The 25,952-nt window shown below is 43.4% G+C and overlaps 1 protein-coding gene across 1 annotated transcript in view; it reads right to left on the reverse strand.

Moving 5' to 3' along the window:
* Positions 1 to 25,952, reverse strand: part of LOC126187651 (cancer-related nucleoside-triphosphatase homolog) — a 72,547-nt gene that overhangs the window by 39,185 nt on the left and 7,410 nt on the right. Inside the window, exon 2 of the mRNA XM_049928860.1 lies at positions 18,129 to 18,291. Coding sequence (XP_049784817.1) covers positions 18,129 to 18,291 — 163 coding nt within the window. The remainder of the gene's footprint in view (positions 1 to 18,128; positions 18,292 to 25,952) is intronic.

Below are 25,952 nucleotides of genomic sequence, written 5' to 3' on the forward strand. Positions count from 1 at the left end.
GGGGAAACTTTATTGACACATTCCTCGGGTCAGATACATCACATGATCACACTGACAGAACCACAGGCACATAGACACAGGCAACAGAGCATGCACAATGTCGGCACTAGTACAGTGAATATCCACCTTTCGCAGCAATGCAGGCTGCTATTCTCCCATGGAGACGATTGTAGGGATGCTGGATGTAGTCCTGTGGAACGGCTTGCCATGCCATTTCCACCTGGCGCCTCAGTTGGACCAGCGTTCGTGCTGGACGTGCAGACCACGTGAGACGACGCTTCATCAGGTCCCAAACATGCTCAATGGGGGACAGATCCGAAGATCTTGCTGGCCAGGGTAGTTGACTTACACCTTCTAGAGCACGCTGGGTGGCACGGGATACATGCGGACGTGCATTGTCCTGTTGGAACAGCAAGTTCCCTTGCCGGTCTAGGAATGGTAGAACGATGGGTTCGATGACGGTTTGGATGTACCGTGCACTATTCAGTGTCCCCTCGACGATCACCAGTGGTGTACGGCCAGTGTAGGAGATCGCTCCGCACACCATGATGCTGGGTGTTGGCCCTGTGTGCCTCGGTCGTATGCAGTCCTGATTGTGGCGCTCACCTGCACGGCGCCAAACATGCATACGACCATCATTGGCACCAAGGCAGAAGCGACTCTCATCGCGGAAGACGACACGTCTCCATTCGTCCCTCCATTCACGCCTGTCGCGACACCACTGGAGGCGGGCTGCACGATGTTGGGGCGTGAGCAGAAGACGGCCTAACGGTGTGCGGGACCGTAGCCCAGCTTCATGGAGATGGTTGCGAATGGTCCTCGCCGATACCCCAGGAGCAACAGTGTTCCTAATTTGCTGGGAAGTGGCGGTGCGGTCCCCTACGGCACTGCGTAGGATCCTACGGTCTTGGCGTGCATCCGTGCGTCGCTGCGGTCCGGTCCCAGGTCGACAGGCACGTGCACCTTCCGCCAACCACTGGCGACAACATCGATGTACTGTGGAGACCTCATGCCCCATGTGTTGAGCAATTCGGCGGTACGTCCACCCGGCCTCCCGCATGCCCACTATACGCCCTCGCTCAAAGTCCGTCAACTGCACATACGGTTCACGTCCATGCTGTCGCGGCATGCTACCAGTGTTAAAGACTGCGATGGAGCTCCGTATGCCACGGCAAACTGGCTGACACTGACGGCGGCGGTGCACAAATGCTGCGCAGCTAGCGCCATTCGACGGCCAACACCGCGGTTCCTGGTGTGTCTGCTGTGCCGTGCGTGTGATCATTGCTTGTACAGCCCTCTCGCAGTGTCCGGAGCAAGTATGGTGGGTCTGACACACCGGTGTCAATGTGTTCTTTTTTCCATTTCCAGGAGTGTATAATATTGTCCTCAAGAACATCACCCTTGTATAGACCCTCCATACACTCCTTCCACCTTTCTGCTTTCCCTTCTTTGCTTGGAACTGGGTTTCTGTCTGAGCTCTTGATATTTATGCAAGTGGTTCTCTTTTCTCCAAAGTTCTCTTTAATTTTCCGGTAGGCAGTATCTATCTTTTAGTGATATGCGCCTCTACATCCTTACATTTGTTCTCTAGCCATCCCTGCCTAGCCATTTTGCACTCCCTGTCGATCTCATTTTTGAGACATTTGTATTCCTTTTTGCCTGCTTCATTTACTGCATTTTTATGTTTTCTACTTTCATCAATTAAATTCTATATCTCTTCTATTACCCACGGATTTCTATTAGTCCTCGTCATTTTACCTACTTGATCCTCTGCTACCTTCACTATTTTGTCTATCAAAGCTACCCATTCTTCTTCTATTATATTTCTTTCCCCCATACTTGTCAAACATTCCCTAATGCTCTCCCTGAAGCTCTCTACAACCTCTGGTTCTTTCAGTTTATCCAGGTCCCATCTTCTCAAATTCCCACCTTTTTGTAGTTTCTTCAGTTTTAACCCACAGTTCATAACCAATAAATTGTGGTCAGAGTCCACATCTGCCCCTGGTAATGTCTTACAATTTAAAACCTGGTTCCTGAATCTCTGTCTTACGATTATATAATCTATCTGAGACCTTCCAATATCTCCAGACTTCTTCCATACTCATCAGAGTATGTTGTAAATTTCTATGCAATTATGTATTTGATGTCACTACACAGGATGTCCTAAGAGAAATGATAAATATTCAGGGACATGACAGGAACAACTATTCAAAGCTGTTGAAGTAAGACAGTTTAATAATTATGCTTTAAATTATTTTCTCTTTGTTTTTTATATGTGCTTTTCTCTGTGTTTTTCTTCTTCAGTCTGTAGCTTGCCTTCATGGTTATACTGTAATTGTGATAAGTAATAAATTGATATTATCTAAATGTCTGGTAAATTCTAGCACTAATAACAGAAGCAAAAAAGTGTAGTAAACATGGGCTCTAAAATGCATACTTGAAGAGCTAAAAGCATTTGTTCAGTAGAAGAGATGTGTTCCACAGTAGAGAAGGTGAATAAGTGCTCATAGCTCTTAAGGTAGGCACTTTGAAGTCCATGTTTACTGGACATTTTTCTTGTTTTGTTATCTCTCCTCTAAAAATATTGAAAGAGTTTTTAGGGCAGGTCTGTGTATTTTAGAGTCCATGTTTACTAGACTTTTTTGCTTCAAATGATCATTCCTGTCACATCCCTGAATATTGACCTTTCCTTCAAGGACACATTGTATATAACCTTTGGCTATTAGAGTGCTCCTATACTAAAGGAAGTGCTACCAATTTATGTTAGTGCTATTTGGTTTAAGTATATCATTTAAAGTTTTCATCATGTTTATGGATCAAGTTGAGGCATCAGCAAGAACAAACATATATCTCTGCCATCACAAGTTCTTTGACTCTGTAAACTAACGGCTTATTCAGTTTGCTGTATGACTTGTTGTAATGTGGATGTTTGCACAAAATATATTGAGTCTTACGGCATTAAGTGTGTTTTCTTTGGGTTACAACCCAACAGAAATCCTACAGTGGTACCCCAGTAAGAATTTGCGTGCCGTATCCTCGTAGTGCAAGTTTTTTGGTGTCTACTGCATCGGCTTTGTTTACGCCTTCTTTCACTCCACTTGGCCATGTATCCTACCATGCAGCATGAGGATATCGAAGCTCCTGCACCTACAATGGGACATTCCATCACTTCACCACCACCTGGATTCTACAACACATTTCCTGCCGTTTCATCGCCTCAACACTTTCGCCACTTGACAGTGCAACATGTGACCATGGACTCAGGCTTTTCCTCTCCAGCGAGTGTGCATTGACACACAAATTTCGAAAACGATAACGAGGAGAGCAAAATTCCTGCATTTCATCATGCTAATGTGGATTCTGCATTTCATGCACAAACTATGTATCAGATGCTGACTGCCCGGACGACTGTTACAACAGTGTCGAGTGCAACCTCACCTTTGTTAGGACAGACCACGTGTACCAATTGTGCTCCTGTGATGCCCGAGTGCTTTACCGCTTCATCGGTTTACAAAGTGGACAATGCCCAGTGTATATCACGAACATTTCCAGGCCAGTTTCTGCCCCCAGTGACCATTCAACCTGTCAGTCCACTTTATGGGACCCCACATGATGTGAACAATGTATCGAGTAGTGATACGAACTGTGGTTTCCGCCCCTCTGAACATGCCCTGGCTTGTGGGAACATTTTACTGTGCTCCTCCGCACATGTCTGCTCTTCCACCCTCCCTGCCACCACAAGTAAACTTTCAGGGGGTTTCGACTGCAGCCATTCACCCACTCACTTTTCACATGGTGCCGGCTATGCCTTCCACATCAGACTTCTGTGCCATGATTGTTGTATTGGACAGTTCTACAGCATCATTTCCTAGTGCTTTGGTGCCATTCTCATCTTCTGCAACAGACTGCTTGCTCGCACCCTATGCAGTGCCGTCTGCGTCGACTGTGCTGGTCCAGCATCCTCGTCATACGACTGATATGAGGAACTCAGATACAGAACTAGCTGCGCCTTTGTCGCCACCACCAGGCCATTTACCAACCCTGGCCTCGCTATCTGAGGACAACCCAGCAACAACCCAGCAACGTGGTTTTCACTGGTGGAGAAATTGTTTGAACTGTACCACATCACCGACGAGAATTCAAAATTCTTGTGCCTCATGAGTCATCTGCACAGGCACGCAGACCTGATCTGCGACCTACTTCTGATGCTTCCGCTAACTTCAAAGTAAGATTTTGCAAAACAGACTATCACTGAGTGCCCCTCAAATTCTGAAAACACTGTATGAGGAATATCTCGGCGACTGCACCCCGTCCCAGCTTTGGCGCCGGCTAAGCCTCCTGGTCAGCGAGCAGATGATGCTGGACAAAACCCTGTGGTCAGTGTGGTTATCAAAACTGCCTACAGATCTCCAGGTTCATCTCCTCCCCCATACCCTGGAATCCATCGGTTCATGTCTGTGGATGGCTAACTAGGTCTATATGCTCACCCACCAGCGCCACCAGCAGGAGCTCACGCAACAGGTTGGCATTCCTGCACTGATAGTTCACCAAGCTGCAGGCAGGGGCAGGCTGCTCTCCATCCCCCACAGTGCTGTTCCACCTGGCACCCAGAGCGCACACTCTCTGCCCAGCGAGCCGCTGCACATCACCCAGTGCTGACCGCCCCGGTGTACGAAACCGAACACATCAAGGATGATTGGCCACCTCCTCTCCCGACATACCCTCACTGTTGGTACCACACCATATTCGGCGATGATGCAAAAAAGAGCTGCCCCCGTGCAGGCATCCGAAAAGCCAATCGTCTGATAAGTGCCAACCCACACTACATTCCATCCATGCCTGTGTCCCATTGAATGGCCACCTTTACATCAAAGACAATGTTTCGAGACGCAACTTCTTCGTGGTCACTGGTGCTGATGTCTCAACCATTCCTAAATCAATGATCACATGCCCCCTAACATACATATACGCTCTCCTGTGAGCCGTGAACTCACCTACACTCCAGACCTGTAGCTCCAATGAGCTTCAACTCCACCCCTCTAATGGCCTCTCTCTCCCCTAGATCTTTCATGTGGCGGAAATTGCAGAACTGATCCTGGGAATTGACATCTTATCTCACCACCACCTGTCTCCAAATGTCATTCTAGGTTCTCTGTTTCACCACACCTCTAACTCTCACATACCATACCTCTAACTCTCACATACCATGTGACCATGCTCTCCTACCTGCTCTGAGTGTAAATGCTATTAACTATTTGGTGCATAAGTGCACGGCTCTCACAAGGAGTACTTGCGCAACTGTGAATCGTGTCTTGGTGGAAAGTGTCAAGACATGTGCCCTCCGCTGTGAGAATGCCGTTTTGAAGTATCGCATTGTACGCACCAAGGATGAGCTTGCCGTGATTACCGCCCGCATCAATTCACAGTGCTCAGCAGTGCCGACACCCGAGCCTTCATCTGCCGCACCTGACAGCTTCGCCAACTACAGCACACACGTTAGCAACACCACATTTATCTTGTGTGACTCCAGTCTGAACTACACAGTGTTACCCCCACCTCCCCCACCCCCATCAAGTTTGTTTTGCATCTCACCCGTTTCACAAACTGAAGCTCATGTGCCTCATGACAACCTAGCCATCTGGGCTCCGACCACAACCCCCGCTGCCACATGCGTGCCCACCCAGTGTGTTGATAAAACATCCCCACCCACCCCTTTCATGCCTCCTTGCACAGCTCGCTCCAAAGCTCCACACGTGCTAGCAGCACCGCCACTGTCGAGGGCGCCTCTCTCGTTGACAATGGACAATAGGCAACCTCTAAGCGCACCATTCACACCCGTCACAAGCTCAGCACTCACAAACTGCCATCCATGCCGGTGTAAACATACCAAACATGTTACTTTTTACTGCCATTACCCTCTCTAGCAGAGAACTACACTGTTTCCAAGCCATGTGCCTATAATAAATCAACCAACACCATGCCCCGGCTGCGTGCAGTCACTGAACATTCGGTTTCCACCATCATGAATGGAATTGTTCATCGCATCATCATGGCCAAGGGCCCACCTATTCACCAAAAGGCTCACAGCCTTAACCCACCCAACAGCCTTACCCCAAGTTGCTCAGCTCACCAGCAAATACAGGAATTTTACAGCCCTCTGATAGTAACCCCTAAACAGGATGGCTTCTTTCGTATGTGTGGTGATTTCAGACACTTGAATGCTAGAATTATCCAATACTGAACATTTCCGACTTCATTCACCTTCTCGTGGGTGCTACAATTTTCAGTGTACTGGATTGCAAATGCACTTATCACCAAATCCCAGTTGCAACCGAAGATATTCCGAAAATGGCAATTATCACCCCCCACGGGTTGTACAAGTACCATTTCATGCAATTCGGGTTAACAAATGATGCTGAGACATGGCAACACTTTATTGACTCTCTATTGCTCCAGTTCGATGTGTGTTTCGTATATCTCAATGATATGCTGATCTTCAGCAAATCCTTGTTAGATCACAAACATCACATCACAATAGTAAAGGACACTCGCTCATCCAACCGAGTCGAGATTAACACTGACAAACTGCAACTACGCCAATAATCTGTCCAATTCTTGGGGGACACAGTCTTGGCCGCCGGTATCCACCCCCCTGAATTGAAGGAGCAACCAATCTTATCTATGCCACTCCCTACAACATACAAAGAGCTCTGTCTGTTCTTGGGAATGATAAACTGCTACCGTCGTCATTTGCCTGCAGCAGCTAACACCAAGGCTGCCCTCACTAACGCCCTCACTGGCAAGCAAACTTCAGGGACATGCCCTGTTTATTGGACAGAACCAATGCACATAACCTTCCAGGCCCTGAAACATTCTCTCGCATGAGCTGTCACCCTCACTCATCCAATCTCGGATGCTGAACTCTTCATCACTACAGATGCCAGTGACTCTGCAGTAGGCGCGGTCCGTACAACAACGCCACAACGATGTGGTCGCACCACTTCAGTTCTTTTCAAAAAAGCTCCCACACACCCAACAAAAATACTCAGCCTTCGACCGTGAACCTTTAGCAGTTTACACTTCTGCCCCGACGTCGAGGGCCGACCTTTCCACGTCCTGACCGACCATAAACCAGTAGCAGATGCCATATGCAACCCTCCTCCCCATCACTTTCAGCAGTTCAATTTCATCTCTCAGTTCTCAACTGACATCTGCCATATCAAAGGCACTGACAACATCATCGCAGATTTCCTTTTCCGCATTAGCACCATCTCAATGGTCATCGACCTTTCTGACCTCGTGTCCTTACAGAACCAGGATGAGGATACACAGCAACTCCTCAACAGCACATCCACTTCGCTGTCTTTCACCAAAGCAAAATTCGCCGGGCGTCTGAGAGGAAGTCTGGTGCGACTCCTCCACTGGCACCCTCCGACCCCTCATCCCCACTCCCTTCCGCCATTCAGTGTTTGACACACTACATTCTCTAGCACACCCCGGAATTAAGTCCTCAACATGCCACGTGTCTGAATGATTTGTGTGGCAAGACATGAAGCATGATTGTCTGACCTGGGCCTGGAACTGCATCACCTGCCAGTGCAACAAAGTCACCATTCACACTGTTCCACCTCTTCGCAAATTCGACATACCATCTGGCCACTTTTGCCACGTGCATCTGGACCTCATTGGCCCCCTTCCTCCCTCGGAGGGCTTCCATTATGTTCTTTCACGCATCGATCATTTATCTCGGTGGGTAGATGTTGTACCTCTCACCAACATAACCGTCAAAACTGTGGCTAAGGCTTTTGTTTCTTCCTGGATTTCCCTCTTCGCATGCCCCGCTACAGACACCACCGACCAGGGCTGGCAGTTTGAATCGGCACTCTTTGCCCAACTCTGCCAGCTGTATGGTATCATCAAATGTCGCACGACTGCCTACCATCCCCAAGCAAACAGACTGGTAGAATGGTGGCATTGCACTTTCAAGACAGCACTGTGGTGTAATGACAGTCTTTGGATTGGGGCCCTCCCATGGGTACTCCTCGGCCTATGGTCATCTTACAAACCTGATGTTGAGGGCACCATGAGTGAGTTCGTGTGTAGTGAAAACCCTGTCCTCCCTGGGGAGCTGTTACAAGCTACCTCCCCCCATTCTCCCTGACAATACCACCTCCCTTCCTGACTTCGTAAGCCAGATCCGAACGCATTTTGCGAACATTTCCCTGACTCCCCCATTTAGCCATACTCTCCCATGCTCCTACGTGCCCTCTGAGTTCTTTTTTCCTCACGATGACACCATCTGGGCCCCACTCACCCCACCATACTCAGGCCCATACGAGGTCATAAACTGCACTGCTAACATGATGGACATCCAGGTTAAAGGTTTGCCAATCACTGTTTCTCTCCACTGCCTGAGACCTGCACTCTTTGACCCACATCTGTCACGCCCGACGACATTATGCAGCCTCCCAGCACTGAGGACTCACCCTCAAAGTTATGACCCCTCAAAGCAGCTGCTGCAGCCCTCATCTGAACGTGTGCCTGCATCATCACCATCAACACCGTTCCTTGGGTTCTTGTCCTCCCCCTCTCTCTCTACCTCCTCCCCCCTACCCCTTCTAGTGGTTCTGCAAACCAATGTCCCATCCAAATGTGTGGAGGATGTCACCATCGTCATTGACAACAACCACATCTTCATCCTGCTGCAAGACAAGTCGAGCTACAGTAACCCCCTTAGGGAGGGTTACAGTTCAAATGCTGCCAGCTTATCACATGGGGGACACAGTCCCTCCCCTCACTGCTCCATCCTCATGCGGGGGCCGACGCCTAATCCACCCACATCACCTACAGGAGTTCTACGTCGTCCTCCCAGTGTGGTCCCTGTTGCAACAACCTCTGGAGATGGACATCCCCACCACACCACCTCTGTCGCTGGACATGTCCCCCTTCCACTGCGCTCGCACACCACACTGTGTGTGTGTGTGTGTGTGTGTGTGTGTGTGTGTGTGTGTGTGTGTGTGTGTGTGTGTGTGTGTGTGTGTGTGTGTGTGGATGGGGGGGGGGGGGTTTCTGTGTGGCGTCTACAAGTACAAATAACTTATCTCCGCCATCACAAGTTCTTTGACTCTATAAACTAATGGCTCTCGCCATCTTGCTTATTCTGTTCACAGTATGATGTGTTGTACAGTATGATGTGTTGTAATGTGGCTGCTTGTACAAAATATATCGAGTCTTGCTACATTAAGTGTGTTTTTCTTGGGCTACAACCCAACAGAAATCCCACAGAGTATTAGGTAGAGCTTTTTGGGTATTACTGTCTATGTGAATGATACTTTGATTTCAAGTTCAAATTGACAAGATAATAATTATTTAATAAACATTATTTTTGCAGCTCTGAATAAAGGAGCATTGAAACTAGAATTGTTGAACACACAAAATTCCTTGGATATGTCATTAGTGATCAAGGAATAAAATCAGTTCTTGGAAAGCTAATGGCCACATACAGATTTATTGCATCCACAAACTATTAACATTTAAGAATATGTCTGAGTCTGGTTTACATCACAAATATGTGAATGGGTATTTGTTTGATAATCCTCTTCTAAAGCAGCAATGTAAACAAATGATACCTGGGCATGAACCGACCAAATTGAGGAAGTCTTTAGAGAACTAAAACAATAACTATTTCATGAGAAGATACTACACCACTGAGACTCAGTGTGGCATCTTGTCTCTTATAGACTTTACTTTTATTTTGGACAGGAATTTGCCAAAAACAACTCCTTCAGAAGGATTGGTAGAGTGCTGGACTTAGCGGAATGCTGCCACTATCATTGATTGATTACAACATGTCAGAATTTAGTGCACATCAAATAATTTGATGTTGGTCACACAAAGGAATGACATCTTTGGCTCATACAATTTCAACAAATTTGAGAAACACCAGAATGGAATTTAAAGCCCACCACTCACCATATGGGTTGATTAATTTATTGTATGGGTCTGGAAGTTGACGATGCATTTCCAATATGTCTAACACAATAACAGTGCAGAGAACACGAAAACCCTTTTGGCAATCATTTTATACCAAAAAGAGGAACATAACTGAGTGATTAATGCTCAACCAACAATTTCAACGGGAAGGACAATCTGCAGACAAATTCAATACTGGAATGTATGCCCTAGCTGAATATTGAGAATGTGCTGCATTGAATGATGACCACACATTTCCATCTACATCCATACTACACAACCTACAGTGAAGTGCATGGCAGAGGGCACTTCCCACGGTACCAGTTATCAGGGCTGCTTCTCATTGCATTCACATATGGAGTGTGGGAAGAATGACTGTTCAAATGCATCTGTGCATGCTGTAATTAATCCAATTCAGTAATCACAATCCTGACAGGAGTGATACATAGGGGACTGTAGTATATTTCTAGAGCCATCATTTAGAGCCAGTTCTTGGAACTTTGTAAGTAATCTTTAGTGGGGTACTTTGCATCTGTCTTCAACTGTCTGCCAGTACAGTTTTTTCAGTATTTCCAATGAATCAAGCAAACTGGTGACCTCCTCTGTATACATTCAATATCCCTATTAGCCCTATCTGGTACAGGTCGCACAAGGTTTACCAGAAGATATATCAGCAATATTCCAGGACAGTTCACATGAATGATTTGTAAGCAATCCCCATGCAGACTGATAGCACTTCTGTAGTAGTCTGTCAATAAACTTAAGTCTGCCACCTGCTTTACCTACAACTCAGCCTATGTGATCATTCCATTTCATATCCTACAAAGTGTTTCATCCAGGTATTTGTATTAGTTGACTAATTCCAAAAGAGACTTATTGACACTGTAGTCATAGAACACTAGATTTTTTGTATTTTGTGGAGTTCACTATTTTATATTTTTGAACATTTAAAGCAAGTTTCAAGGTTTGCACCACTTTGAATTCTTATCAAGACCTGGGAGAATATTTTTACAGTTGTTTTCAGAAAGCACTTCATTACAGGTAACTTCATCATATGCAAAAAGCCTGAGTTTACTATCAATATTGTCTGCAAGGTCATTAATATACATGATCAGCAAGAGTCCCAAAACACTTCCGTGGGGCACACCCTAAGTTGCTTTTAAATATACCAATGACCCTCTATCTAAGACAACAGGCTGCATCCTCCCTACCAAAATATCCTCAGCTCAGTCTCAAATTTTGCATTATACAGGGTGATTCAAAAAGAATACCACAACTTTAGGAATTTAAAACTCTGCAACAACAAAAGGCAGAGCTAAGCACTATCTGTCGGCGAATTAAGGGAGCTATAAAGTTTCATTTAGTTGTACATTCATTCGCTTGAGGCGCTGTTGACTAGGCGTCAGCGTCAGTTGATGCTAAGATGGCGACCGTTCAACAGAAAGATTTTTGTGTTATTGAGTACGGCAGAAGTGAATCGACGACAGTTGTTCAGCGTGCATTTCGAACGAAGTATGGTGTTAAACCTCCTGATAGGTGGTGTATTAAACGTTGGTATAAACAGTTTACAGAGAATGGGTGTTTGTGCAAAGGGAAAAGTTCTGGACGGCCGAGAACGAGTGATGAAAATGTAGCACGCATCCAGCAAGCATTTGTTCGCAGCCCAGGAAAATCGACTCGCAGAGCTAGCAGAGAGCTGCAAATTCCACAATCAACTGTATGGAGAGTCCTACGAAAAAGGTTAGTTATGAAACCTGAACGTCAACTACCCGAGGCGATGGATCGGCCGCCAGGCAGCCCGTGACAGAGCACTTCATCACTGGCCTCCAAGAAGCCCTGATCTTACCCCCTGCGATTTTTCCTTATGGGAGTATGTTAAGGATATGGTGTTTCGGCCACCTCTCCCAGGCACCATTGATGATTTGAAATGAGAAATAACAGCAGCTATCCAAACTATTACGCCTGATATGCTACAGAGAGTGTGGAACGAGTTGGAGTATCGGGTTGATATTGCTCGAGTGTCTGGAGGGGGCCATATTGAACATCTCTGAACTTGTTTTTGAGTGAAAAAAAACCTTTTTAAATACTCTTTGTAATGATGTATAACAGAAGGTTATATTATGTTTCTTTCATTAAATACACATTTTTAAAGTTGTGGTATTCTTTTTGAATCACCCTGTACTTCATACAATCCTAATTTTGATAATAAGAATAAATGAGGTACTGAAAGATAGAAAACATGAAAGAGGATTACAATAGGAATTAGAGTAGAAAGTTTTATAAGAAGTTAAAAGAAGGAACACAAGAGTATAGGCCTAAAGTAATAGGCCACACAGATAACAATGGAAACCTGCTGACAGAAAAGGGGAAAGTGGTGACCAGATGGAGACAGCATTTAAAAACATGCTGGAGGGTGATTGCACCAATGGAGAACAGGGACATACCATACATTATTGCCAAAAAATAGAAGATCGTACTCTTGCAAAAGTTCAGAACATGTTGAATTGTCAAAAACATCACAAATAACCAGGAAATAATGGAATAATTGCTGAGTTGTTAAAAATAGGAGGCATTACTTTACACAAACAGATACATAAACTTATCCTTTTCATCTGGATTCAAGAAAGATTTCCAGAAGAATGGACTATAGGTGTAATTCAGCACATACATAAGAAAGGTGACAAGGCAAGTTGCCCTAAGTAAAGAGGGATCATTCTATTGAATGTAACATATAAGGTTTTATCCTGGAATCCTATACAACAAATTAGTCCCACATGTGGAAGATATATTGGTGGATTGTCAGACTAGCTTTAGGCCAAACAGATCAACAGTGGACCTAATACTTGTACTGAGACATACAGAAAAAAACAAATGAATATAATAAAGAGCTTAACAATATCTATATGGACTTGAAATAGACCTTTGATAGTCTAAATAAGGAACATATGTTAGAAGATACAAAACTGCTTGCCATTCCATCCAAATACATTTCAGTTATTAAGACAACCTTGGCAGGCTCCAAGGCAATGTTGAGAGAGGATGGGGAATTAACTGACAGTTTAAATACCAATAAAGAAGTCAGACAAGTTGATGCTCTTTCCACATTGCTTTTCAGTTTGACCTTAGAAGCAATTATACAAAAATGGCAAATACCTGGACACATAGGTATAAGAGCAACACAGTTGGATGCATATGCTGATGATGTTGCAGTTATTAGTAGGTGAAGGATGTGACTGGAGAGAGCAGTGGTGGAACTTAAAGAAGCTGCATGACACAGGTGACCAGAAATTAATGAATCCAAAACTAAATATATTAAATTCTGTGGAACAGGGGATGATAACCTGGATAACTTGTAAAAAGCAGGTTTTACTTTTCAGCGTGTACAGGATTTTGAAGACATGGGGGACTAATTTTAATAAAGCAAATTACATGTCCACTGAAATAAAAGCCCACATTTAAGTGGTAATGGGTGTTATCATACATTTAAAAAGCTAATGACATCTAGGATAGTAAAATGACTGCTCAAAATGACTATATTAGGCCAGTGCTTACATATGAATATGAAGCATGGGTGCTAGTCAGCACTGATGAACAACAACTCAGAGAGTTAGGATGAAGAGTATTATGCAAAATTTATGGAGGTATCCAAAATAATAATGGTATCTGGAGAGCAAGGACCAATTATGAATTTGATCATCTTATGTAAGGAGCTGATATTGTATAGCTAATTAAAAGTAAAAGAACAGCCTGGCTGGGACATGTCCTACAGATGCAAGACACAAGAACTACAAAGAAGGTCTTCCAATGGAAACCAACAGGAAGTAGATTAAAAGGAAGACCACATAAGCAATGACTGAAAGACTCAGAAGAAAATATCAAAGCTAGGAATCAGAGGATGGAGAAGGAAAGTAAATGAGAGGGCAAAATAGAAATATAACTGATTGCTTTGATGCCTGACATTCAGTATGTCCTGTGAGAAAAGTCCGAGTTTGGTTTTAACGATCAGTGTTTTCAGAATCCATGCTGGTTGGCATGGGCAAGGCCATTCTGTTCAATGAAGATCATTATGGATGGCCTTAGAATATGTCCAACTTGTTCATCAGAGGTGTATTACAAGGAGTCCCCCACAGAGGTGTGATAGGACCACTATTAAATGATCTGGCCAACAAGATGAGCAGCAATATATAGCTGTATGCTGATGATGCTGAGGTGTAAGGAAACGTGTTTAAGTTGAATGACTACGAGGATACGAGATGACTTAGACAACATTTCTAGTTGTTGTAATGTATGGCAGCTAGCTCTAAATGTAGAAAAATGTAAATTAATGAGGATGAATGAAATAGAATGATCACGTGAGGATTGTGGTACGGAAGGTGAATGGTCAACTTATGTTTATTGAGGGAATTTTAGGAAAGTGTGGTTCATCTGTAAAGGAGACCGCGAACAGAACATTGGTGTGACACATTGTTGTATACTGTTCAAATGTTTGGGAACCACACAAGATTGGATTAAAGAAAGACATCAAAGCAGTTCAAAGATGGACTGTTAGATTTGTTACTGGTAGGCTCAAACAACAAGTAAGTATTACAGATAAGCTTTGGGAATTCAAATGGGATTCCCTGAGAAAATTTAGAGAACTGACACTTGAAGCTGACCGCAGAACCATTCTACTGATGCTAACATACTTCTATTGTAAAGACTACAAAGATAAGATACGAGAAATTAGAGCTCATATGGATGCCTATAGATAGCCATTTTTTCCTTGCTCTAATTGTGAGTGGAACAGGAAAGGGAATGATTAATAGTGGTACAGGGTAGCATCCACCACACACTGTACAGTGGCTTGTGGAATATGTATGTAGATAAATGAGTAGAATAAATGGATGTCAAGGATACTGGATGATAGTTTTGTGGATAACTCCTCATAATCTTCTTGCATATGGGTGTGACCTTTGTTTCCTCCCATCTACTGGGCATTCAAAGACAGATTAACTCAGCTGCAAGTTCAATATATAATCTGACAGGGATCCCATCAGCCCATGAAACTCTATTTGATTTTAGTGACTTTAGCTGTTTTTCAACACCACTGTTATTAACATCTACACTCCTGGAAATGGAAAAAAGAACACATTGACACCGGTGTGTCACACCCACCATACTTGCTCCGGACACTGCGAGAGGGCTGTACAAGCAATGATCACACGCACGGCACAGCGGACACACCAGGAACCACGGTGTTGGCCGTCGAATGGCGCTAGCTGCGCAGCATTTGTGCACCGCCGCCGTCAGTGTCAGCCAGTTTGCCGTGGCATACGGAGCTCCATCGCAGTCTTTAACACTGGTAGCATGCCGCGACAGCGTGGACATGAACCGTATGTGCAGTTGACGGACTTTGAGCGAGGGCGTATAGTGGGCATGCGGGAGGCCGGGTGGACGTACCGCCGAATTGCTCAACACGTGGGGCGTGAGGTCTCCACAGTACATCGATGTTGTCACCAGTGGTCGGCGGAAGGTGCACGTGCCCGTCGACCTGGGACCGGACCGCAGCGACGCACGGATGCACGCCAAGACCGTAGGATCCTACGCAGTGCCGTAGGGGACCGCACCGCCACTTCCCAGCAAATTAGGGACACTGTTGCTCCTGGGGTATCGGCGAGGACCATTCGCAACTGTCTCCATGAAGCTGGGCTACGGTCCCGCACACCGTTAGGCCGTCTTCCGCTCACGCCCCAACATCGTGCAGCCCGCCTCCAGTGGTGTCGCGACAGGCGTGAATGGAGGGACGAATGGAGACGCGTCGTCTTCAGCGATGAGAGTCGCTTCTGCCTTGGTGCCAATGATGGTCGTATGCGTGTTTGGCGCCGTGCAGGTGAGCGCCACAATCAGGACTGCATACGACCAAGGCACACAGGGCCAACACCCGGCATCATGGTGTGGGGAGCGATCTCCTACACTGGCCGTACACCACTGGTGATCGTCAAGGGGACACTGAATAGTGCACGGTACATCCAAACCGTCATCGAACCCATCGTTCTACCATTCCTAGACCGGCAAGGGAACTTGCTGTTCCAACAGGACAATGCACGTCCGCATGTATCCTGCGCCACCCAACGTGCTCTAGAAGGTGTAAGTCAACTACCCTGGCCAGCAAGATCTCTGGATCTGTCCCCCATTGAGCATGTTTGGGACTGGATGAAGCGTCGTCTCACGCGGTCTGCACGTCCAGCACGAACGCTGGTCCAACTGAGGTGCCAGGTGGAAATGGCATGGCAAGGCGTTCCACAGGACTACATCCAGCATCTCTACGATCGTCTCCATGGGAGAATAGCAGCCTGCATTGCTGCGAAAGGTGGATATACACTGTACTAGTGCCGACATTGTGCATGCTCTGTTGCCTGTGTCTATGTGCCTGTGGTTCTGTCAGTGTGATCATGTGATGTATCTGACCCCAGGAATGTGTCAATAAAGTTTCCCCTTCCTGGGACAATGAATTCACGGTGTTCTTATTTCAATTTCCAGGAGTGTATATCACTCATCTTTGCAGTGGTGAGAGAATTTTCATTTGTACACTAAGATTTGAAAACTGAGTACAGTGTTTCTATTTCCTCTTTGCTACCCTCAGTTTCAGTTTCAGGCCCTGTCTCATGCATGAGTGTCTAGTCATTTACTGTGGAACCACTAACAGCCTTTACACATAACCAGAATTTCTTTGGGTTTTGTAAGAGATCTTTCGATAATATTTGCTAACGAAGTTGTCGAAAGCCTTGTGCGGTGCCCTCTTGACAGCCAAACACATTTCATTCAGCATCTCTATATCGCTAGCCCTAGGCTTTGCTGTACACCTATTATGCAGCAGTCTCAGTTTCTTTAGAGGTTTCTTTACAGTGACTGTACACTTGGAGCGTCATTCCCACAATGAACGGTACTATTAGGTACATATCTATCAAGTGCATGGTCAACAATTCTTCTAAAGCAAAGCCATGGTTCTTCTACATGCCCCTTTCATGAGCACAATGTTTTGAGTTATTTACTGAGGTATGGCACTAGTCACAATTTTGGTTAAATAACTGTACATGTTCATGACCAGAAAATTGCAGAAACTCACTGCAGTCAGCATCTTCTGTCATGAAATGAACAAGTGAAACCAGTGTTGATTTAAATCCCATTTAAATCTTCAAAATCAGAAATTAGTCATATGTTTTCTAGACAGGGTAAGAAGAAGACTACCTTCAAATAAAAAATGCCAACAAAGAACAACTGAAACTCCTAAATGCATATCAACAATCAAAGAACACCACAGACAGTGGAAGAAGCAGCGATGCACCACATCACTGTCCAACAAGAACAATGTGCTATAGACAGAAGAAAACAGGTCATTATTAAAACATTATTTTACAGATGATGTAATTTACCATACAGTGGAAATATTCCATTATATACATTCTTTGCTGCTCATGCCTGCTTTCTTCCAACATTCCAGCACACCATTATCTTGTATTTTTCTACTACTTTGAATCCAGCATGGAAAATCCTTTGCCCACCTACCATAAATTTGCCTGACTAAATGCCACCTCTACATTCACTTTGTTTTCTTTTCAGTCAGAACTATGTCCTCCAGTCCCTCACCAATTCATCTATTTTCTTGCCTCTCCAAGTGATTTCCAACATACATCTCTCCATTACTTTGCAAGAAACCATAAGTTTTTGTATGCTTTTCAAGTTAACAGCCCTTGTCTCAGTTCCATAAATGAAAAGTGATAGTACACAATGATTACAAACTACATTTGAAATTTAATTTTGAAGGCCCTGTTTAATGTAGCAAAAAACCCATATGCAAATGCATTTCAGTTTATTTTTTTAAGTGTCTCTCCAGCCATTTTCTTCAGCTATCCAAAATACAAAACATCATTAACTACTTATATGACTTCATAGTTAATTTGACTAGGTTCTTTTAAGTGTGTATTGTACATTATTTTAGTCTCATATTTTAATACTTCTTTTGAGTTTTTATGTTTGTTCTTGAAGTTTATCTGCACTAAAGCAAACAGTTCGCAGTCACCAGTAAAATGAAGGTGGTCTGGTATGTTCCTTTAACACATATAGCTGAAATTACTAATAAAAACTACATTTATAAAGGAAAACAAACTAGGACTTACCGTACTCTTGCCAACTCTCCTCTTCTTCCATCCAGAGCCACAATGTCAAATCCAATTCTCCTTCCACTCTCACACACTTCCTCTGTGAAGAAGCCTTTAGCTCCAACACCTTTGATGTTCAGCAAATCATATATCTTTTTGATTAAAGTTGTTTTACCAATTCCTGAGTCAACAAATGAATACAATTAGAAAACTTCTGTCCATCAGACACTGCTGTAAATATTCTCTGCAGACAAACTCTGTGCTGAACAAATCACAGAAACTATCACTGTGTGAAGAACAAGCACTGAGCGAGTATGGAGTAACAGTCACATTACTGGACTGGCCTGTAAAATTCATGGAACTGAATGGTCAGAACGCTGTCCAAATGTAGGTGACAGTAATATAATAAACAGCTGATCTGTACACTTTCTACATCTACATCTACATGGTTACTCTGCAATTCACACTAAAGTGCCTGGTAGAGGGTTCATCAAACCATTTCCATACTACTTCTGTACCATTCCACTCTCAAATGGCGCATGGGAAAAAGGAACACCTAAATCTTCCTGTTTGAGCTCTGATTTCTCTTATTTTATTATGATGATCATTTCTCCCTACGTTGATGGGTGTCAACAAAATATTTTCATATTCGGAAGATAAAGTTGGTGACTGAAATTTCGTAAATAGATCTCGTTGCAATGAAAACAACCTTTGTTTCAGTGACTGCCACCCCAACTCGCGTATCATATCAGTGACACTCTCACCCCTATTGTGTGGTAACACGAAACGAGCTGCCTTTCTTTGCACTTTTTCGATGTCCTCCATCAATCCTATCTGGTAAGGATCCCACATCACGCAGCAATAGTACAGCAGAGGACAGACAAGTGTAATGTAGGCTGTCTCTTTAGTGGGTTTGTCGCATCTTCTAAGCATTCTGCCAACAAAGCCCAGTGTGTGTTTCGCCTTCCCCACAATATTATCTATGTGGTCTTTCCAATTTAAGTTGCTTGTAATTGTAATTCCTAGGTATTAAGTCGAATTGACAGCCTGTAGATTTGTGCGATTTATCATATACCCAAAATTTATCAGATTTATTTTAGTACCCATGTGGATGACCTCACACTTTTCTTTATTTAGAGCCAATTGCAACTTTTTGCACCATACAGAAATTCTCCCTAGATCATTTTGTAATTGGAATTGGTCATCTGCTGATTTTACTAGATGGTAAAATACAGTGTCATCTGCAAACAATCTAAGGGGACTGCTCAGTTATCAACTAGATCATTTATGTAAATCAGGAACAGCAGAGGGCCTATGACACTACCTTGCGGAACGCCAGATATCACTTCTATTCTACTTGATGATTTACCATCTATCACTATGAACTGTGACCTCTCTGAGAGGAAATCACGAATCCAGTCACGCAACTGAGACGATACTCCATATGCACGCAATTTGATTAATAGTCGCTTGTGATGTACAGTATCAAAAGCCTTCTGGAAATCTAGGAATATGGAATTGATCCGAGATCCCTTGTTGACAGCACTCATTACTTCATGGGAATAAAGAGCTAGCTGTGTTGCACAAGAATGATATTTTCTGAATCCGTGTTGGTTATGTATCAATGAGTCATTTTCTTTAAGGTGATTCATAATGTTCAAGTACAGTATATGCTCCAAAATCCTACTGCAAATTGAGGTCAGTGATATGGGTCTGTAATTCAATGGGTTACTCCTATTTCTTATATTGGTGTGACCTGTGATACTTTCCAGTCTTTAGGAACAGACCTTTCGTCAAGTGAGTGGTTGTATATGATTGCTAAGAAAGGCACTGTTGCGTCTGCATACTCTGAAAGGAACCTGATTGGTATACCATCTGGACCGGAAGACTTGCCTTTCTTCAGTGATTTGAGTTGTTTCGCAACATCTAAGATATCTACTTTTATGTCAAATTCTGGAATATTTACTTAGTCTTCTTTCATGAAGGAATTATGGAAAACTGTATTTAGTAACTCCACTTTAGTGGCACCATCATCGGTAACATTTCCGTCACTATCGCGCAATGACGGTATTGGCTGTTTTTGCCACTGGTGTACTTTACATACAACCAGAATCTCTTTGGGTTTTCTACCATTTTTGAGACAATGTTTCATTGTGGAAACTATTAAAAGCATCTCGCATTGACGTCCACACTAAATTTCGAGCTTCCGTGAAACTTAGCCAATCTTGGGGATTTTGCGTTCTTCTGAACTTGGCATGCTTTTTTTCGTTGCTTCTGCAACAGTGTTCTGACGTGTTTTGTGTACCATGGTGGACTAGTAACAGAGGTTGAAAATTGATGTTTTCTATAAACAAAATATTCTTAGTTCAAATCGGTTGTTAGGCCAAGGGTAGTATTATATAATAATATTTTAGCTCCTGCCAGATTTTTATTCAATAGTTTACACATACTGTTTATATCAAGGTGTTGACCTTTTCTGTATGACCAAATGTGACTGAGTTACAAGATTTTATACATAGGGCATTTCAATATAATCAGCAGCTCATCTCAGGCAGCGTTGAGTACTTCTTCCAATCAGCACAACCATTCCTCCAATATAGGTGAAGTAAAGAGGGAATCAAGCTGGTGCAACATTTAGCAGTCATACTCAAACCACCCAAACCAAAGGATTTGAAATAACTCCAATATTTTCAACATGAGTTGAAATTTTTAAATAATTTTATACCCCACATTGCAGACATTACTTGTCCACTCAACTGGCTGCAAATGGAGTGTATCAGGTTAATTGGTTAACAGAACAAAACTTATAGCCTCTAGAAAATAAATTAAAGTTGGCTGTATGCCTAGTGAATCACACATAAGATAATAATCAGTTCTCTAAACACTTGCTTTACATAAGATGTAATAGCACTAAAACTGAGCTAGGTCCAAGCAATAATTTGTTTCATCTCTGAAACGTAGACATTTATACATTTACTCACATTGAGTAGTAGACCTTAGTCTTCATTTCATGTCCACCTTTGTTGTTGTTGTTGGGTCTTCAGTCCTGAGACTGGTTTGATGCAGCTCTCCATGCTACTCTATCCTGTGCAAGCTTCTTCATCTCCCAGTACCTACTGCAACCTACATCCTTCTGAATCTGCTTAGTGTATTGATCTCTTGGTCTCCCTCTACGATTTTTACCCTCCACACTGCCCTCCAATGCTAAATTTGTGATCCCTCGATGCCTCAGAACATGTCCTACCAACCGATCCCTTCTTCTAGTCAAGTTGTGCCACAAACTTCTCTTCTCCCCAATCATATTCAATACCTCCTCATTAGTTACGTGATCTACCCACCTTATCTTCAGCATTCTTCTGTAGCACCACATTTCGAAAGCTTCTATTCTCTTCTTGTCCAAACTAGTTATCGTCCATGTCTCACATCCATACATGGCTACACTCCATACAAATACTTTCAGAAACGACTTCCTGACACCTAAATCTATATTCGATGTTAACAAATTTCTCTTCTTGAGAAACGCTTTCCTTGCCATTGCCAGTCTACATTTTATATCCTCTCTACTTCGACCATCATCGGTTATTTTACTCCCTAAATAGCAAAACTCCTTTACTACTTTAAGTGTCTCATTTCCTAATCTAATTCCCTCAGCATCACCCGACTTAAATTGACTACATTCCATTATCCTCGTTTTGCTTTTGTTGATGTTCATCTTATATCCTCCTTTCAAGACACTGTCCATTCCGTTCAACTGCTCTTCCAAGTCCTTTGCTGTCTCTGACAGAATTACAATGTCATCGGCGAACCTCAAAGTTTTTACTTCTTCTCCATGAATTTTAATACCTACTCCGAATTTTTCTTTTGTTTCCTTTACTGCTTGCTCAATATACAGATTGAATAACATCGGGGAGAGGCTACAACCCTGTCTCACTCCTTTCCCAATCACTGCTTCCCTTTCATGCCCCTCGACTCTTATAACTGCCATCTGGTTTCTGTACAAATTGTAAATAGCCTTTCGCTCCCTGTGTTTTACCCCTGCCATCTTCAGAATTTGAAAGAGAGTATTCCAGTCAACATTGTCAAAAGCTTTCTCTAAGTCTACAAATGCTAGAAATGTAGGTTTGCCTTTTCTTAATCTTTCTTCCAAGATAAGTCGTAAGGTCAGTATTGCCTCACGTGTTCCAACATTTCTATGGAATCCAAACCGATCTTCCCCGAGGTCGGCTTCTACCAGTTTTTCCATTCGTCTGTAAAGAATTCGCGTTAGTATTTTGCAGCTGTGACTTATGAAACTGATAGTTCGGTAAGTTTCACATCTGTCAACACCTGCTTTCTTTGGGATTGGAATTATTATATTCTTCTTAAAGTCTGAGGGTATTTCGCCTGTCTCATACATCGTGCTCACCAGATGGTAGAGTTTTGTCATGGCTGGCTCTCCTGAGGCCATCAGTAGTTCTAATGGAATGTTGTCTACTCCCGGGGCCTTGTTTTGACTCAGGTCTTTCAGTGCTCTGTCAAACTCTTCACGCAGTATCTTATCTCCCATTTCATCTTCATCTACATCCTCTTCCATTTCCATAATATTGTCCTCAAGTACATCGCCCTTGTCCACCTTTATGGCAGTATATAACATGGTCATAGACCATGAACTCTTTGGAACTCATTTTGGTCCCCAATCTCAAAATGTGGAGATAACAAAACAGAACCTCCAATATTGGGCCCTTTTTTTAGTGTTTACATTAAAACATTCACTCTAAAGTGATGAATCAGTACTGAAATGCAAATATGTCCTCTCATATACCAAGAGGGCAATAGGCCCAATCCAATTTTCCACTTGCAGGAAGTGTTGTACTTTCAGATGGGTCAGCCACAGCAGAAGGGTTGCCACAGGGATCACATCCCTGTGAAGATCCAGGAGCAAGACCTGCCCAATCCTTGCACCCAGTGCTTCCTATTCCAGTCCTGTCAAAGGCCCCATCAGAGGCCGGGCCACCCATGAAAGCAGCCATCATACATCTACTCTGCTGCAATCATTGCACAGCTTTTTATATTGATTTAACTACCAACCAGCTGCCCACCAGGATGAACAACCACCACCAATCTGTGGGCCAAGAGCAAAGTACACCACCTGTGGCACAAAATGCAGCTAAACATAAAATGCTTGATACCAAAGGTTGCTTCACAGTTGGAGCCATCTGGTTCCTCCTCTCCACCACAAGTTTTTCTGAACTGTGCAGATAGGAGTTATCCTTACAACACATTCTCTGCTCCTGAAATTATCCTGGCCTCAACCTACAGTAGCCTACTGTCACCACACCCTCCACCCAACAGTTGCCACCCTCTCTGCCCTACCACTTTCTCCTTATTCGCATCACCTCACTTTCAAATGTGTGCGATCCTCTGCCAACTTGCCCACCAATCTATCCCCTTCCCTGCTCCTCTCCTTTTTCACTCCTCATTTCCCCCCTTCTTGTCCACACCTCCCTGCCCCTCAGCCTCTTGACACTGCACATGGTAGTAGTTTTGTCATGCCTCCATCTAGTCCCTGCATACTCTGCCCACCAGACAGCACTCCTCCCCCTCCCCCTCTGCCCCCCCCCCCCCTTACCCTGCTATCCCTTCACCTTCCCTGTCCCCTCCAGGTTGCTGCTTTCATTCATGTGACAGTTGCAGTCTGGTCCAAGCTGCCCGAGATGACTGCCATGTGTGCATGAGGTGGACTTGCTTGTGTGAATGAATTTGTGTGTGTTTTATAAAGAATACTTTGGCCAAAAGGTAAATGTGTAACAGTCTTTTCATTGTGCCTATTAGCAACTCAACATATCTTTACGGTGAGTAGCAATCAATGCTTTTCCTTATATTGTTGATATTCCAACCCAGAATTTTCATTGCTTGAGTATAAAGCATTTGCTGGCTCACTCTTTCCAACTGAGATCCAGTGTGGAAACACAGAGCTTAGTGAGCAGTATTAAAAACTAAATTAAGAACATGGTAGTGGTGTTACCAACAGAGACTGCTGTCAGGATGATTAGGTAGTAGTGGACAGGAAACAGTTCGGATAGGGACAAGGTGTGTAGCGTAGGTGGTGACCTGAGTGCGATAGCTTCCCTTAATGGCTGCACTAAGATAAGAATGATCAAGCTGTTCTGGTAGCACAATTGGTCTCCTCTCGGTAGCGCTGTATGACATGTCAATGCAAAGCTGGTGCTGACATTGACACACATTCAACTGGTGCTGGTGGGGACCAGCAGGAGATGGGACTACACTAGGCATTATCTGCACCTCAACAGGACTGGGAAAGGGAGGTCGGTTTATTTAATTAGTGATAGTAGAGCAGGTGGGTGTCAATCCACACAATATCAATTACCTGTTGCCATGGGTACAAGGACTAGGTCTTTATGACAACAGGCTCCCCTCTCTGAAGCAATTTCTTCAACGTGTACACAAAAGATAGAATGTACCATATCAGAGCACATAAACATCACAGAAATTTGCCCAGAATTATCTATTTTTCAACAAAATGTGTGGTCTATTAAAAATAAAGTGCACTAGCTTGAAGTTGAATTACAGTCTTTCAACAGAATGGTAGTATGCACTATAGAAAACTGTAGTAGAGAGAACAAAACACAGTGTATAGTGCTATCATCATATGAATGTGCAAGTTGCTACTGTAGAACTACCTGAAAGGGTGGAGGATCAAGTATTTATATATTTTTAGAGATGGCACATATTTGAAACCTTGGGAAGATCTATCACAGTGTAGACCAGCAAAGCTAGATATAAATAAATAAATAAGAAGTTAATCATCCTCCCCCCCCCCTCTGTTTTGTGTGTGTGTGTGTGTGTGTGTGTGTGTGTGTGTGTGTGTGTGTGTGTGTGTGTGTGTGTGTGTGTGTACCACTGACACTTTCTTCAACAAATTAACTTTAACTGGAGTCCTGGAAAGAGTGTCAGCCCCCAAAACTAACATAATAATACGTAGAGACGTGAATATTAACACTGGTACTGAGGGTGAAATTAGCAATAACTTTCTAAACATTTGGAGCATGGAACAACACAGCCATTAGGGCATCAGAAGGTTCAGCATCAGTCTTAGACCACGCACTTACAAATAAAGACAGGGAAAATTGTAAAATATTTATAAGAGATCTTGCCCTTTCTGATAATTACTGTCAGATAATAAAGCTAAAGACAGGCTTGCTAAAAACCCACAAAACTGCAGGCCTACGAAATGATGGATGTAGGGGTAACTGCGTACGTTATCTAGGCACTGGCAAACGTGGGAAGAAGTGGATATGGAAACAATGTATCTGCTACATTCTCCAACTTCTGTGCAATGTTTGAATTAATTTTTGAGATGACTTTTCCAAACTAAATGTTACAGCAGCAGCTGGTCCTCACAGACAAAAGCACTATACTAATCTACAGTTCCTAGATTACTGTCATAGATATAACAAAGTGCAATGTGCGCTCTTTGTTGCAAAAAACAATTTCCAATTACAAAATAATAAATAATGTAGAAAATAAAGGCAAAGTAGTTTGGGATGTCATAAAACTTAAAACAGTGATGTATTATAACATAAAAATCAGAGACTGGGGTAAAATTATAGAAAATCCACACGAATCAGCAAATTTTATAAATGATTATTTCTCTGATACTGCAGAGAAGTTGCCAAAAAATGTTCCTAAAACACATGTAACACCTACAATGACTTACAAAGCAAGCATAATGATGTTTGCCTGTAACAGAGCTTCAAGTCAGGAAGACTATACAGAAATTAAAGAATAAGATGTCAGCAGGCATAGTGGGACTCCAGTCTGTTCTGAAGGCATGCATAGACA

Source organism: Schistocerca cancellata, chromosome 5, assembly GCF_023864275.1.
Source record: "Schistocerca cancellata isolate TAMUIC-IGC-003103 chromosome 5, iqSchCanc2.1, whole genome shotgun sequence".
Lineage (NCBI taxonomy): Eukaryota > Metazoa > Arthropoda > Insecta > Orthoptera > Acrididae > Schistocerca > Schistocerca cancellata.